General features: G+C 29.3%; 1 protein-coding gene across 4 annotated transcripts in view; it reads left to right on the top strand.

Annotated features, from left to right (window-relative positions):
• The window catches only part of LOC117172436 (xaa-Pro dipeptidase), a 215,568-nt gene that overhangs the window by 123,507 nt on the left and 76,439 nt on the right, over positions 1-15,622 (top strand). For all 4 annotated transcript variants that reach the window (XM_033360369.1, XM_033360371.1, XM_033360370.1 and 1 more), the window contains one exon: positions 11,449-11,688. In XM_033360369.1, coding sequence (XP_033216260.1) covers positions 11,449-11,688 — 240 coding nt within the window. The remainder of the gene's footprint in view (positions 1-11,448; positions 11,689-15,622) is intronic.

Below are 15,622 nucleotides of genomic sequence, written 5' to 3'. Positions count from 1 at the left end.
TGGGTTTAATTTAATTCAGTGGTTTAATTTTCTGAAAAAAATTAACTTTAAAAAAAAGTATTTAAGTATTTAAATTTTCAACTTAAAAAGATACATTTCTAACCAAATAGTTAAATTTTCAATCATATAAATGAATTTTCCAACCGAAAAGATTAATGTTTGATAAAGAATACGAATTTTCAACAAAATATATTAATTCTAAACAAAATTGTTGAATCTTAACATTAAAAGCATCAATTATATACAAAACGGTTGAATTTTAAAGCGATAAATATAATTTTTTAATTAACAAATTTATTTTCTACAAAAAATTTAATTTTTCGTAAAAACAATTCAATTTTTAACCAAATAGTTCAATTTAGAAAATATGAATTTTTAACAAAAAACAGAAAAATCAATTAAAATTTCAATAAAAGAGATAAATTTGGAACCCAAAAGATGATTTTTTAATCCAGAAGATTATTTTTCTAAAAATGTAATGGTTAAATAATCAACCAAATACTATAATTTTTGACTAAATGAGGCTGCGTGATTGAAAGCTAAACTTTGTCGTTAAAAAGTAATTTTTTTCAATTGAAAATTTAACCATTCAAGTTTTTATTGAAAATTCGTAATTTTTAGTTGAAAATTCAACTTTTTGATTGCAAATAAATATATCTTACAGAAAATTCATCGTGTCTAATAGAAAATTAATCATCTTGGGTAAAAATTCAGTTTTTGGTGGAAATTTCAACTACTTGGTTACAAATTATTTATTTTAGTTGATCATTCACCTTTTTGGATAAAAATTTAACTATTTTGTTGAAAAATTTTTATTCTTTTGTTCAAAATTTATTTTTTAATTTACAATCTAACTGTTTCAGTTGAAAAATCATAACTTTACTTAAAAATTAACGTTTTGGTTAAAAATTTATATTGTTTAGTTAAAAATTAACTAATTGATTCAAAGCTGAACTAATTGTTAAACATTCAGTTTACTGGTTGAATATTCTTAATTTTAATCGGAAATGGTTTCATTAAAAGTTTAACTATTTTCTTTTAATTTTTTTGGATAAATAATGAATTGTTTGGACTGAAAATTTAACTAGTTCATGAAAAGTAATCTTTTCAGTTGAAATCTTTCAACTATTTCGTTGGAAATTAAACTATTTAGGTAAAAATTTAACTTTTTTTTGGAAATTCATTTTTTTCTTTGATCGAAAATTTTATTTTTTTATTAAAAATTTAACTGTTCCATTTTCACTAGAAAATTTTTTCTCATTGAAAATTTATTAATTGGGTTAAAAATTCGTCATTTTTGGTAGAAAATAAATTTTTTTGTTTAAAAGTTCCAATTTGTTAAAAATTAGTTTTTAGACAAAAAATAAATATTTTGAATTAAAAATGTAAGTATTCAATTTTTTATAAAAAATTTATATTTTTAGCAGAAAATTTAACTATCAGGTTAAATAATAACCTATTTCATTAGAAATTTGTCTTTCGTAGTAGAAAATATCCCTCTTGGTTGAAACTTAATGTTTTAGGTTTAAATTCTAATTTTTAGAAAAATATTTTTTCTATGAAAAGCTTATTGTTTAAATTAAAAATGTAATTATTACTGTTAAAGATTTATCATTTTAGTTAAGAATTCATCTCTTTGGAAGAAAACATTTCTAATTTCAAGAAAAAACGTTTCTTGTTTTGGTTAAAAAACCAATTTATTCAACGAAAAACTTAACTGAACCATTTTTGGCGGAAATTTGATATTTTTTAGTTTGAAAATTCTACTGTTTGGTTGAAAATTGATTTTTTTAAGTTAAAAATTGAAACAATTTTTTGAAAGCTCATGTATTTGGTTGAAAATTCGACTTCTTTGTAGAAAATTAATCTTATTCTTGGTTGAGAATTTAAATGCTTAATAGAACTATTTTGTTAAAAATTTATTTTCGGGTTGGAAATGTATCATTTAAATTGAAAATTCATCTCTTTGGTTGGAAATATAAATATTTTATGGATAATACGTTGTTTTTTTATTGGTAAAAAATTAATTTGTTTAAATTAAAAATGTAACTATTTCATTTTTTATCAAAAAATTCATCTTTTTAGTTGAAAATTCATAGATTTGTTTGAAGATTCATATTTTTTGTTAAAAGTTTGTCTTTTTCAGTAAAAAATTAATCTTTTTGGTTTAGAATTCATATTTTTCGTTGAAAATTCAACTATTTGATTAAAAAATGTTAATTTTAGCTGAAAATTGATGTCTCTTTAGTTGAAATATTTTGTTGTAAATTGTTTTTTTTTTAATAATTCTTCAAAATTAAAAGTGTAAATATTCCATTTTTGATAAAAAAAAAATCTTTTTTATTTGAAAATTCAACTGTTTAATAGCAATTTGATAATTTAGAGTTAAATATTTATTTTGTAATTGAAAATGCATCGTTTTAGTTGAAAATTCATCTTATTGGTTGCGAATTTAACTGTTTTATTGGAAATTATTTTTTTAGTATAATAAAATAATTCAAAATTTAGAAAATTTAACTGTTCTATTACTCACTTAAAAATTTGTCTTTTTTTTGTAAAAAAAAAATATTTTTCTTCTTAAAAATTCCGGGTTTTGCTTGAAAATTCAACTGTGGTTAAAAATGCTTTATTTTAATTGAAGATTTATCTCTTTGGTTTAAAGTTGATCTATTTTGTTAAAAATTCAATTTTTTTATGCAAAACTAATTCTCTAATTGAAAATGTAAGGATTTTGTTTTTGATAACAAATTTATATTTTTTAGTTGAGGATTTATATAATTGTTTGAAGATTCCTGTTTTTTGTCGAAAAATTGTCTTTTTAGGTAGAAAATTATCTTCTTGGTTTAAAATTTGACACTTTAGTTGAAAGTGTATGTATCTTGTTAAAGATATGTATTTTTTGGTAGGAAATTGACCTTCTTGCTTGAAAATTGAACTACTTAGTTGAAAATTTATGTAAATTATTGAGAATTTGTCTTTGTTGGGAGAAAATTAATCTTCGTCGTTATTAATTCATTTGGCTGAAAATTCGACCTGTTTTTTATTTTTAAAAAGAACTTTAAAAAAATCACCTATTACAATTTTTGTTCACAATCTAAATTTTTTAGTTCAAAATTGAACTACTGGTGGTTGAAAGTTGAATTCCTCTGTTAATCCCTAAGAAACATTAAAATTTTACCATACCTATCGAATTTTTGCTACATACCCTTAATTTATTAGTTAGAAAACGAATTAATATAAATAAATAGAAATCGAGGAAGTAGAAGCCTGCAGGTGAAAAGGTGGAAAATTTTTTTTACTAAACGTGAAAGGTTATGTAGGAGCATAAATATTCCGTTTTGTTACAAAAGGCCTTTTAGCACCTTCAGCATTCGGGTCGTAAACACCTGTTTACCTGTTTCTGATTGCAGGTTATAATTATCTGGGACTGATGTTGCGTCAGTTTTAGGTCGTTTCCGCTCGTTCAATTATTTAACTATTCCATTAAATAATTTTTTTTTCCGAGAAAATGAAATTTACCTCGATACGCTCCTGGAATTTGTTACTTGTTACTTGTGTCACTGTGAACCGCACGAGCCCTCCATTATTTCAAAGGATTGCCTTTAAAACCTGCTTTTCTAGAACGAGTGTACCGTTCTGCAGACCTGACGTTGCAGAAAAACACGTGCTCAATTCATTCCAATCACAATCAAGTACAATGAAAATACACCAAGTCTGCTGCAAACTTCAGTTATATATTCTAGAGTCACGTGTTCCTATTGTCCCGTGTTTTCATTTCCCATCTTTCAACACTTTTCATTCATCGCTAAAAACAACTCAGATAACAGAGACAGTTTCAGACCTTGCACTCACCCCACTATTGACACTATTTTACACTCTTTTTGTGCTATGACACTATTTTAATATTATTTCGAGAAAAGAAATAGTCGCAGTAGGCGCCGTGTGCCAAAAAAAGAGTTTCGTAGCTTATTAATCCATTAATTAAGTTAAAAAGATGTTAATCAGGTCTGCAACCCTTTCCCCTTTTATAAATCCCCTCCCTTCCCACCGTACTACCCCTCTCTACACTTCCATTTTTGCAGCTGACCTGACCCCCCTATCCAAAATTTTTCCTTCTCTACTTGTCTTTTTTCTCACTTTTCCTACTTCCCTTCCTTAGCTCCACAAATCCTCTCTCCTACTCACCCTGAACTCTAATAATCTCCCTTTATTAACACTCATTTTTCCTACTTCCCCTATCCTCATTTCCCCCACTACCCTACTTCGCTAGTTTCCCTTCCCCCACTTTAGTTTTTGCTCTTGACCACCTATCCCATATTCCTCCTTCATTTTACACTTTCGTTGTATCATTTTCCGTTACTGCCGTGTTTCCTCACTTTCCTCCCCTTGTTTCACAATTTAGCTCTTGAACCCCTATTACATTTTCTTCCTCTACTTGTAATTCCTCCTTTCCTCATTTCTCCTATTTTCCTTCTTTATCTCACACTTCTTTTCTCCTTCTCATTCTTATTTAAAATAATGTCCTCTCACCTACACTCACTTCTTCTACTTCCACTCACTTTTATACACTTATTTTCCATCATTTCCTCTCACTTTCCTACTTTCCGACTTTCTCTCTCCTGAATTCACTTTTTGCTCCTGTTGAACTATCATATTTTCCTTGTCTACTTCCCTCTTTCCTGACTTCTCCTACTTCCGTTCCTTAATCCACACTTCGTCTCTTTTACTCACCCTTATCGCTAATAACGTTTCCTCATTTACACTCACTTCTCCTACTTCCCCTAAACTCATTTCCTATCAATACCTCTCGCTTCCCTACTTTCCCTCCCCTCACTTTACTTTTAGCCTACACTTCCTCTCTTCTAATCACCCTTATTTTTAATAATGTCCTCTCACACTCACTTCTCCTATTTCTACTATTTCCAATACCCTCATTTCTCATAATTTCCTCACTTCCTTGCTTTCTCTTCCCTCGCTTCACCTTTTTCTCCCGACCCCCCTTTCACATCTTCTACCTCCTCTACTTCCGCCTTTCTTCACTTCTGCTACTTACCTTTCTTTGCCCACATTTCCTCTCTCCTAGTCAACATAATTTTTAATAATGTCCTCTCATACTCAGTTCTTCTACTTCCACTATTTCCCATTATTTCCTCCCACTTGACTTTTCGCTTCTTTCTCCTTACCCCATCTTCCTCCTCTACTTCTACCATTCCTCATTTTTCTTACTTTGCTTCCTTAGCTCACACTTCCTCTCTTCTGCTCACCCTCATTTTGAATGTCCTCTTACTTACACTCACTTATCCTACTCACACTAATTCCCATTATTGCCTCTATCTTTTCTACTTTCCTCCAGTCACTTGACTTTTAGCTCCTGTCTCTCCGCCTTATCTTCTTCCTCTAAATCTCCCTTTTCTTTTATCTTCTACTTTCTTTCTTAGCTCACACTTCCTCTCTCCTATTCATCCATATTTCTAATAATGTCCCCTCACTTGCAGTCAATTGTTATATTTTCTCACCCTCATTTCCCACAATTTCCCTTCACTTCCCTACGTAATCACTCATCCCCACTCATTTTCCATACTTCCTATGTCATCATTTCCCCTTGCTTCTTCTCCTTGGACAAAAGCTTATGCTACTATTTCTTTACTTTTCCTTGAAAAATATTTTTGAATTTTTGAAAAGATAAATTCTTAACGAAATATATAGATTTTTAGCTAATTAGTTAAATTTTGAACTATGATGTTTAATTTTCAAACAGAAAAGACGAGTAATAAGAAAAATACATACATTTTTAACCAAATAGTTGAACTTACAACCAAGAAGATTAATTTTCTACCAGAAAAGATAAGTTAAAAAGAAAATATACAGGGTGACCAAAAAGTCCCGAAGCAGTCAAATAAATCCTTAGGTAAAATTTGTTAAAAGAAGTTTGTGGTCATTCTTGAAGTAACTTTCAACGAGGCATCCCGTGGTGGTCTTAGTTTTGACCTTGACCATGACCTTCATGAATATTTCAACGTCACCTTTGTTTTTTAAAATGGAATGGCCTATTTTTAACATTGGCAATCGAAAGAGCGCGAAATTTTACGTTAAAAAGTGTAGTCAGTTCATAGGTAAGGTGTGGCCTTGATGGACGTATCAAGGTCATTCAAACTTCAATATGGTCTGAACATTTTTCGCAAGCTAGCTTGTAAAAATCATCCTCTTACCCTACTTACTTCCTTAAACAATGTACATTAAATTTTGACCACCGAGTGACCTTGACCGTAACTATCAAGGTCATATTAAGGTGAATTTTTGTTTTTTAATTGAAACGACTTTGTTTGACATCGGAAATTGAAAGAAAGGAAAATTTAACTTCTAAAAGTGTAGTCAGGTGTGACCTTGATTTTTGAATTGCCTTGATGTCCGTCAAGGTCAAATTTTACCTAAGACCTGTCTACACTTTTAAATGTGAAATTTTTCCATCTTTCGATTTCCGATGTCAAACGGAGTCGTTTCAATGAAAAAAAACAAAGAGTGACCTTGATATGACCTTGATAATTATGGTCCAGGTCACTCGATGGTCACTATTTAATATGCATTGCTTAGGTGAGTAAGTAGGTTAAGAGGATGATTTTAACAAGCTAGCTTGCGGAAAAATATTCACACCATATTGAAGTTTGAATGACCTTGATACGTCCATCAAGGCCACACCTTACTTATGACCTGACTACACTTTTTAAAGTAAAAATTTCCGCTTTTTCGATTACCAATGTCAAAAATGGCCATTCCATTTCAAAATAAAGGTGACCTTGAAATAATTATGAAGGTCATGGTCAAGGTAAAAAATAATGCCAACACTGGATTCCTCGTTGAAAGTTACTTCAAGAATGTTCTTAACCTGCTCCAAAAAAATTGTATCTAAGGATTTATTTGGCTGTCCCGGAACCTTTTGGACACCCCGTAGAAATTTTTCATCCCAAAAACTTTAAATTTTCAAACAAAAAGTTAATGTTCAATCAAATAATTAAACTTTCTATGAAAATGATAGAATTTACAACTGAACTTTTATTTTGAAAATTCAACTATTTGGTTTCAAGTGTATGCGTTTTTGTTAAATATTCACATTTTTTGGTAGAAACTTAATCTACTTGGTTGAAAGTTCAAATACTTAGTTGAAATACTTAGTTCAAAATTATCTTTAATTGATAATTTAACTATTTTCTCAAAAACTAGTTTTTCTTGGTTTAATTTTTTTTTTAATTAAACATGTAATATTCCATTTTCGTGAAAAAATTTCTCTTTTAGGCTTAAAATTCAACTGCACATATGGTTGAAAAATATGCATTTTAGTTTAAGATTCTTTTTGGTTAGATATTTAGCTAATTTTTTGAAAATTGTTTTTCTTCTTCGGACAAACAACTAATTATTTTAAATAAAAATGTAACGTCAATTTTTGATACAAAATTGATCTTTTTTAGTTCAATATTCGTATATTTGGTTGAAAATTTATGTATTTTTTTGGAATTTTGTCTTTTTCCGAACAAAATTAATTTTCTTGAATAAAATACATGTTTTTGGTTGAAAAATCAATTATTTGTTTAAAACTTTTTGACTATAGTTCAAAATTCACTTCTTTGTTAAAAATTTTTATTAATTTTTTTAAATTTCTCCTTTTTTCTTGGTTGAAAACTATTTTTTTAACGGAAAATTTTACTGTCAATTTTTTCTATATATTAAAAATATAATTAAATTAATAATTAACTATTCAGTTGAAGATTCATCATTTAAGTCGAAAATTCGTCTTTTTGGTATAAAATTGTACTAATTTCTTGAAAATTTGTTTTTTGTTTTGGTTAAAAACTAATTTTTAATTAAAAATTAACAAATCCACTTTTGTTGGAAACTTGAACTTTTTTCGTTGAAAATTTATCTATTTAGTTTAAAATTCTTTATTTTAGTTTTAAATTCATTACTTTGGTTGAAAGTTGAACTATTTTGTTGAAAATTGTTTTTTTTTTCGGGTGAAAAACTCATTTTTCATATAAAAAATTGAACTATTCCATTTGAGTAGAAAATTAATTTTCTTCATTAATAATTTATGTTTATTGTTAAAAATTCAACTATTTGGTGAAAAATTCTACATTTTATTTAAAAATTCATCCCTTTGGTTGCAAATTTAACGATTTGGTTGATAAGTCTTCATTTTAGTTCAACGTTTACGTCCTTCGTTGAAAATTTAACTATTTTGTTGAAAATCGTTCTTTTTTGGTTGGAAATTTAGTTTTTAACTAAAAACTTAATGGTCCCGGCTAAAGATTCATAATTCCCTTCGAGTACACACCTATTTTTCCAAATATTTCTTACACACTGGGTCAAAATGACCCTCTTCACTTTTTGGTCGTCTCTAACTTCATAACTACTAAACCTTTTAACTAACCAAAATTAAGAGGTGTACTTGCATAAAATTTAAAAACAGTTTTAGCACTTTTTTACTAACAAATGTTTATAATTGATGAAAACGATAAATCCAAATTTGAATAAATTCGACGTGAAGTACACATATGGGTGTCCATGACCCTGCTTTGATTTCGATTGCTTCTCAACGACGACTGATGACGCGGCACGCTACAGAAATTGTAGTCGGTGAAAGTTGGCGACAGGGTTATAATGACCCAGTGTGCAATCGAAGGGTTAATTGAATATTCATTTCTTTGTTTGAAAATCTAACTAATTTCTTGAAAATTCCATTTTTGTTTTTGTTGAAAACTAATGTTTTCACTGAAAATTGATCGTTTTTAGTTGAAAATTTAACAATTTTTTTGAAATCTCATGTATTTTTTTTTTAATTCGTCTTTTTCTGTAGAAAAATAACAACTTTCGTCGAAATTTAATGATTTTGGTTAACAATTCAACTATTTGCTCGAAAATTAATCTTCTTTTAAGGAATTTGACCAATGATGTTATCATTTTATTTTTGGTTGAAAATTCAACTATTCCATTTTAAGTTGAAAATGTATCTTTTTGATTGAAAAAGTTAACTATTTTGTTTAAAATTTTTGGCTTTTGTTTAAAACATAATTTCTAGGTTGAAAATTCAAGTGTCTTGTTCAAAATTTCTATTTTTCGGTAGAATATTAATCTTCTGGTTTCAAAATTAATTTTTTTTTGGTGGAAATCTCCATCATTTAGTTAAGAAGTCACTTTCCTCAATAAACAATCTGCATTTCAGTTAAAAATTAGTCTATTTGATTAAAAATTTATCCATGCATTTTAAACTCAAGAATTTCATTGAAAACTCATTCTTTTTGGTTGAAAATCCAGACCAGAGTAATCCTATGCAATCACGAGTAATATTAGGTAATCCAAAGTAATTCTACATTGTAAATAGAAGTAATCTCATGTAATCAAAAATAATCCTGATTAACCAACTTTCGATGAAAAAAACATGTTTGGAAGCTGTTTATCACTCGAAGGTTAAGATGGAAAAACCTGAGAGCAGTTTCAATTTGCGATACATTCCCTGATTAGTGATAATTAGGCGGGTTTTCCTGAACGAAGACGAAAAAATTACTTCACGAGAAGAGTGTGTGGTGCTCGGAAGAGAGTACAGTGCTCAGAAGAGAGTGCGGTGCTTGGAAAAGAGTGCAGTGCTTAGAAGATAGTGCATTGTATGGGAGAGAGAGAGAGAGAGAGAGAGAGAGAGAGAGAGAGAGAGAGAGAGAGCTAGCGGTGTTCGGAAGAGAGTGTGGTGTACGTAAGAGAGTGCGGTGCTTGGAAGAGAGTGCGGTGTATGGAAGAGAATGCGGTGCTCGGAAGAGAGTGCGGTGCTCAGAAGAGAGTGCGGTATACGAAAGCGAGTTCAATGGTCGGATGAGAGTGCGGTGTATGGAAGAGTGTGGTGCATGGAAGTTCGTGGATAAGGTAAAAGGGATTAGAAAATGATTCGAAGTTAATTTCGGAATTGAAAATGGACAATCAGGCCGGAAATGTCAGCAGGGTAGATGATTTTCTTTGATTAGTAACGCATGAGAAGCGTCGCGTCTCGCCAGTTCTGCGGCCTTCTCTTCTGTTTGGGTTCGAGCTAGAAGTCAGCTCGGGGAACGATCGGCCAGGGAAGGGTCAACGCGCTCTTGAACGGTCAGCAGGTATATTATCTGAAATCAGCTATACATTCGACCCAACTCGTCTGGAAGGACTTTCGTCTTTAAATACCTTTGCGTCTTAAAATCCTCACTGAAAAACTGACAAAATTTTACTTTAAAAAAATTATTAACTAAATTAATTCCACTCTATTCAAGATTTTAAACTGTTTCAAACTAATTGCCCTCTTTCCCGTATATTCCCTTCTTTTCTGATTTTGTTGTTTAATTCCTCTCTTTTCCATCTTTTTCTCGTTTTTTCTCCAAAATACAAAACGAATTAAGAAACAAAGTTTGTTTTAATTTATGTTGCCAGGAAAATTAAAAAGAATAGCTTTAACCAAAAAAATTAACCCGAGGTAATTAACTAGAATTTTCTAGTCATATTAACCATCATCTATGATTAAAATAACTAAACATTGTTTAACCAGACGCGTAAAGTAACTTTAACTAGAAATTTTTTTTGAGTAAGAGAACCCACTAAGAGAATTCATCCCGACCCGAATTCAGTTTCCCATAAAAACGATTAATAAAAAATTAATAGCTAATTTTTGGATTAACGTCTTTTGTCTATTAATGTTTTTCATAGGTTGTGTCGTTTTTCTAAAAATTTAATTTTCTCAGTTTTATTGTTATTTTCCTACTTTTAAAACAAAGATTAAACGTCTCGTAAAAAAATGATAAATCAGAAATTATTAGCTAATTTTATGGATGAACACCTTTTGTCTATCAATTTTTTTACAGCTTGTCTTGTTTTTCCAGAAATGTAATTTTTCTATTTTTAATGTTATTTTTTATTACCAAAACAAAAACTACGCAAAACTAGATTTTTGATTATTTTTTTGTGGTTAAAACCAGAAAAATGTTTTCTTACTTTTCCATCTCTAAGGTTAAGTAGTTCCATTAAATTTACTTACAACAAATAAAAAAAATTTTCTAGACCAAAAAAGTTTTGAAATTTTGAAAATTTTCAATCGTTTTAGCCAGTGGTGAGAAATTTGTTTGTAATGACACAAAGAAAGTTTTCAGGGCTATTACAAATGAATCTAATAGTTTTTTACTGTTCGGCCCATCCCAGTCTAAGGTCTAAACTCTAAAAGTACGGCGAGGCAATTAAAATTTAATGAATTGTGAAATAGAAAGTATGTAACCATAACGAACGACTGAAGAATTCGTTCCCTAAACTCTAAAGTCTAAACTGCCTAAGCCTAAACCAATAGGTTCCCAGGCGATAAAATTAACTGCCTCCGATTCCCAACTCATTATTCTTTATTCTTTACTCTTTGTGACTCATGTTGACCTGTCGGGTTTTCACTTTTTCTAGGAATCCTTCTTCCAATATTGTTTCGGCGTTGAGGAACCGGACTGCTTCGGAGTCCTAGATTTGAACGCGGGCTCGTCGATCTTGTTCTTTCCACGTTTACCAGCTGAATATGCAGTTTTCATGGGGAAGATACACTCCCTTCAAGATTTCAAGGAAAGATACGATGTTGATGAAACCTACTATACTGACGAAATCGCCTCAGTTCTCAGCCAAAAAAATGCATCCTTACTCCTCACTCTGGTTAGTCATTTTTTTTTACTTATTTCATTTCTAAGTTCATTAAGCGATTTTTTATTCCCCTTTTAGACCGTTTTAACGATTAAGTGTTTAAAGAATAAAAAGTTTTCAACATACTTTTAGAGTTTCTTAGCCCCGGGCAGAAACCTTTTCAGTTTTCAAAAATGCACTTTTCAGTTTTTCAAAAATATATTTTTTATGATTCTCAAGACGAGATTCGAGACGAGATTCAGGACGCGGCGAGATTCGAGACGAGGCGCGAGAAGAGGCTCAATGCGAGACTCGATACGAGATGAGGAGGAGAGGAGGAGGGGGAAAGGGAGGGGGAGATTTGAATTACCTAATAGACCACGAAACGCTTTTTGTAGGTGCATATCTCCAACTTTAACTAATTTCTTTTATATAAAATACCTTAACATAGTTCATTTTTCAGATTAAAGTTAAAACCAAAAGACATAATTGGAAACTAATTCAAGCAGGGCCTAAAATGTTTAAAAATTCACAGATTTTTCTCAAATTATTCTTTAAACAAAAAATAACAAATTTACAACGATAGAGTTAAATCCTCAACCAAAAGCAGGATTTACAAGTAAAAAAGTTGAATTTTCATTTTAAAAATTTAATTTAAAAAAAATATATAAAAAGAGTTTTTAACCAAATAGTTACATTTTAGACCAAAGAGATGAATATTAAATCAAAAACTATCAACTTTGAAGCCAAAAAATGAATGTTTAACAAAATAGTTGAACTTTAAATCAAGTAGTTGAATTGTCAAATAAAAATGAGAAATTTTCAAACAAAAAGATTAATTTTCGATCAAAAAAGAAAATTTTTTCAACAAGTTGTATGTAGTTGAATTTCCAAGTAAAGATATGAATTCTCAAATAAAAAGAATTATTTTTCAATAAAAAATGTAATAGTTGTTATATCTTTCGAAAAAAATTTATTTTAAGAAAAACTTTTTAGTCAAGAAGGAAAAAACTCAACCAAATAGTTCACTCCCGAACTAAAAAAGTTTAATTTTAAAACCAAAATTCGACAAAAGAATTGAATTAAAAAAAAAATTGTTTAGTCAATCAACTAAAAAAATACGCACTCTAAATTTAAAACAGACAAAATTCTGATGATTAAATTTAACAAATAAACAAATTTATATAGTTGATTGAATTTGTAAGTCACTTGAAACAACAAATTTTCACTCAATAGAAGTGACTGATTTATCTTATATATTCTAAGTAAAAAATCAATAAATTAATGATGAAAAATAACAAAAAATGATTCAAGTAGCGAAATAGATAAATTTAGGGATTTAATTAATAAAAGATGCCGATCAGACCATTTAAAATGACTGATTTGATCAATGAAAGTTACAGCTTAAATAATTTAAAATAACTGATTTGTTCAGTGAAAGGTACTGACTAGGTCATCCCGAATAATTGATATCGTAAGTAAAAATTACAGATTGGATCATTAAAAATTACTGATTTTATCAGTCAGTCAAATTGATTGATCTGAAGAGTCACTTTGACTGATTTATCATTTATTAAATCTGCATTATCTGAATCAGTCAAAATTAAATGTCAATAAGTTAGTTGATTTAAATTTAAAATTCAGTTTTAATAGATGAATTCGTCAATATTTTTGACTGAATCAATCAGTCACTTAAAATTACCAATTGAGTCAGTGGAAGCTACTTATGAATGAAAGTTACACTTTAAATTATACGATAAAACCAAGAATGCAACGACCAATTTTGGACAACCACCATAAAATGTTCCTATTTCAATTTGAAAAAAGATTCAAATTTTCCTTAAAAAGAAAGTAAAAAATTCTTTTTTTGGACAAAAATAAAAGAGGAAAGAAAAATGAGAAAGAAACCAACCAAATCCCCCTCATTGTTTTTTTTGTTTTTTTAAATTTCATTCGTCTTTTTTATTATTATCCTTTTCAAGGCAACCCTTATCAAGGCAAAAAAAATTTGAGCAGGTAGGAACAGCAACGACACCACGATGCTCTCTTGTTGATACCCGAGAATCAAGAGAGGGTCAAAAATTTATAAACATACCTGAAATATACGGTGAGGGTCAAAAGACCAATCTGTTATAAACATAAAATGTTTATAATAGTATGTTTAGGATGGGTTTGGATTTTGAATCTCACTTGATTTTCAAATATCAGAAGGAGAGCATCGTGGTTTCGTTGCTGTTCCTGTCTGCTCAAATTTTTCTTGCCTTGCTATATGAGTGCCGAAATGTTGATTATTTTTTACAAATGTTTTTTTTATTATGATTTGATAATAATAAACATAAAAAAGATCTAAAGAAATAAAAAAAGAGAGTGAAGGGGATTTGGTTGGTTACCTTCTCATTTTTCTTTCTTGTTTTTTATTTTTGTTTAAAAAAAGAATTTTTTTCTTTTCTTTAAAAAAAAATGGTTATATTTTTTAAAATTGCAATTTGCATATTTTCTGGTAGTTCTTCAAGTTTGGTCGTTTGATTCTTGCTTTTATTTTGATGAATTCTGCACAATAACTTGATTATTGGAGGTCAAATAGGTTTTTAAAATTGATTTTAATCTCATTAATTCAGTCCTAAATCCTGATTATTTGGATGGGTCAATATAGACTGCGAAAAATTCCCTTTTTACTTATTCAAATATAGATTGGGAATTTGCAAAAAGAATTTTTAATTTTTAAACAACAGGTGAATTTTCTACCCAAATTTTCAACCCAAGAAGCCGTATTTTCAGCCAAAAGGGATGAATTTTTATCCAAATAATTGAGTTTTCAGCCAAGTGACAAAATTTGGCAACTAAAAATAGAATTATTGGCTTTTTAACGAAAAAGAACTTCTAAAAAAAAGTTTACTTTACTGATTGGGTTCTATTGATGCATATGGAATTTAAGTGGGGAAAGAAAGATAAAGAAAATTAATATTTTTGATTGAAAATTCAACTACTTGGTTGGATTTTATTACAAATTAATTCTTTTTGTTTCAAAATTTTTCGCCTTGGCTTTAAATCTAACTATTTGCTTGAAAATTAGTTTTTTTCCAACTAAAAATTGAACTATTTGGTTGAATATTTATGTATTTTTTTGAAAATTCGCCTTATTTGAAAGAAAATTAATCTTCTTCGATAAAAATTCATGTTTTTGTAGAAAATTTATATTTTTCGTTGAAAATTTAACTATTTTACTGCAAAATCGTTGTTTTTTAGTTGAAATTTTATGCTTTACATTAAAAATTAACTATTTAGTTGAAGATTCATCATGTTAGTTGAAAACTGATCTCTTTGGTTGCAAATTGAACTAATTTCTTGAAAATCTTTACTTTTATTGTTTAAAAACAAATTTTTTAACTAAATATTTGTAAACCCAATTTTATTTCTAAATTGATTATTTTTCGTAGCAAACCTAAAATCATTTAGTTAAAAATTCTTGATTTTAGTTGAAAATTCATCTGTTTGGTTGCGAGTTTAACTATTTTATTGAAAATTTTTTTTCTGGTGAAAAACTAGTTTTTCTAATTGAAAACGTAACTATTCCATTTTTAATCAAAAACATATCTTTTTGAGTAGAATATTCATCTATTCACACTAGTTTCATTTATAAGATTTTTTCCCTCTATTTCGAGGAGTAACGAAAGGAGGGACAGTAGGGGAAGTGAAAGGAAATTAATGGTTGGAAATTGGGTGTTGTGAGGATAACTACCGCAGATGAAGTAGGAAAAGCGAGGGAAAATTAAAAAAAGAGAAGTAGGCGAAGTGTTAAGAAATGAGGACTGGGGAAGTAGGCGAAGCGCGGAAAAATGAGGGACAGGGATGTAGGAGGAGAGAGGGGTGGAGATCCGAGGACTAGCAGGATGAGTGAGGGGAAATAAATGTTTGGAAATTAGGGGTGGGGAAGCACAGGAAGCGTGTAGAAGGTAGGGATGGGGAA

The sequence above is a fragment of the Belonocnema kinseyi genome, chromosome 5 (assembly GCF_010883055.1).
Source record: "Belonocnema kinseyi isolate 2016_QV_RU_SX_M_011 chromosome 5, B_treatae_v1, whole genome shotgun sequence".
Taxonomy (NCBI): domain Eukaryota; kingdom Metazoa; phylum Arthropoda; class Insecta; order Hymenoptera; family Cynipidae; genus Belonocnema; species Belonocnema kinseyi.
This window is presented reverse-complemented; position numbering and strand designations above follow the sequence as displayed.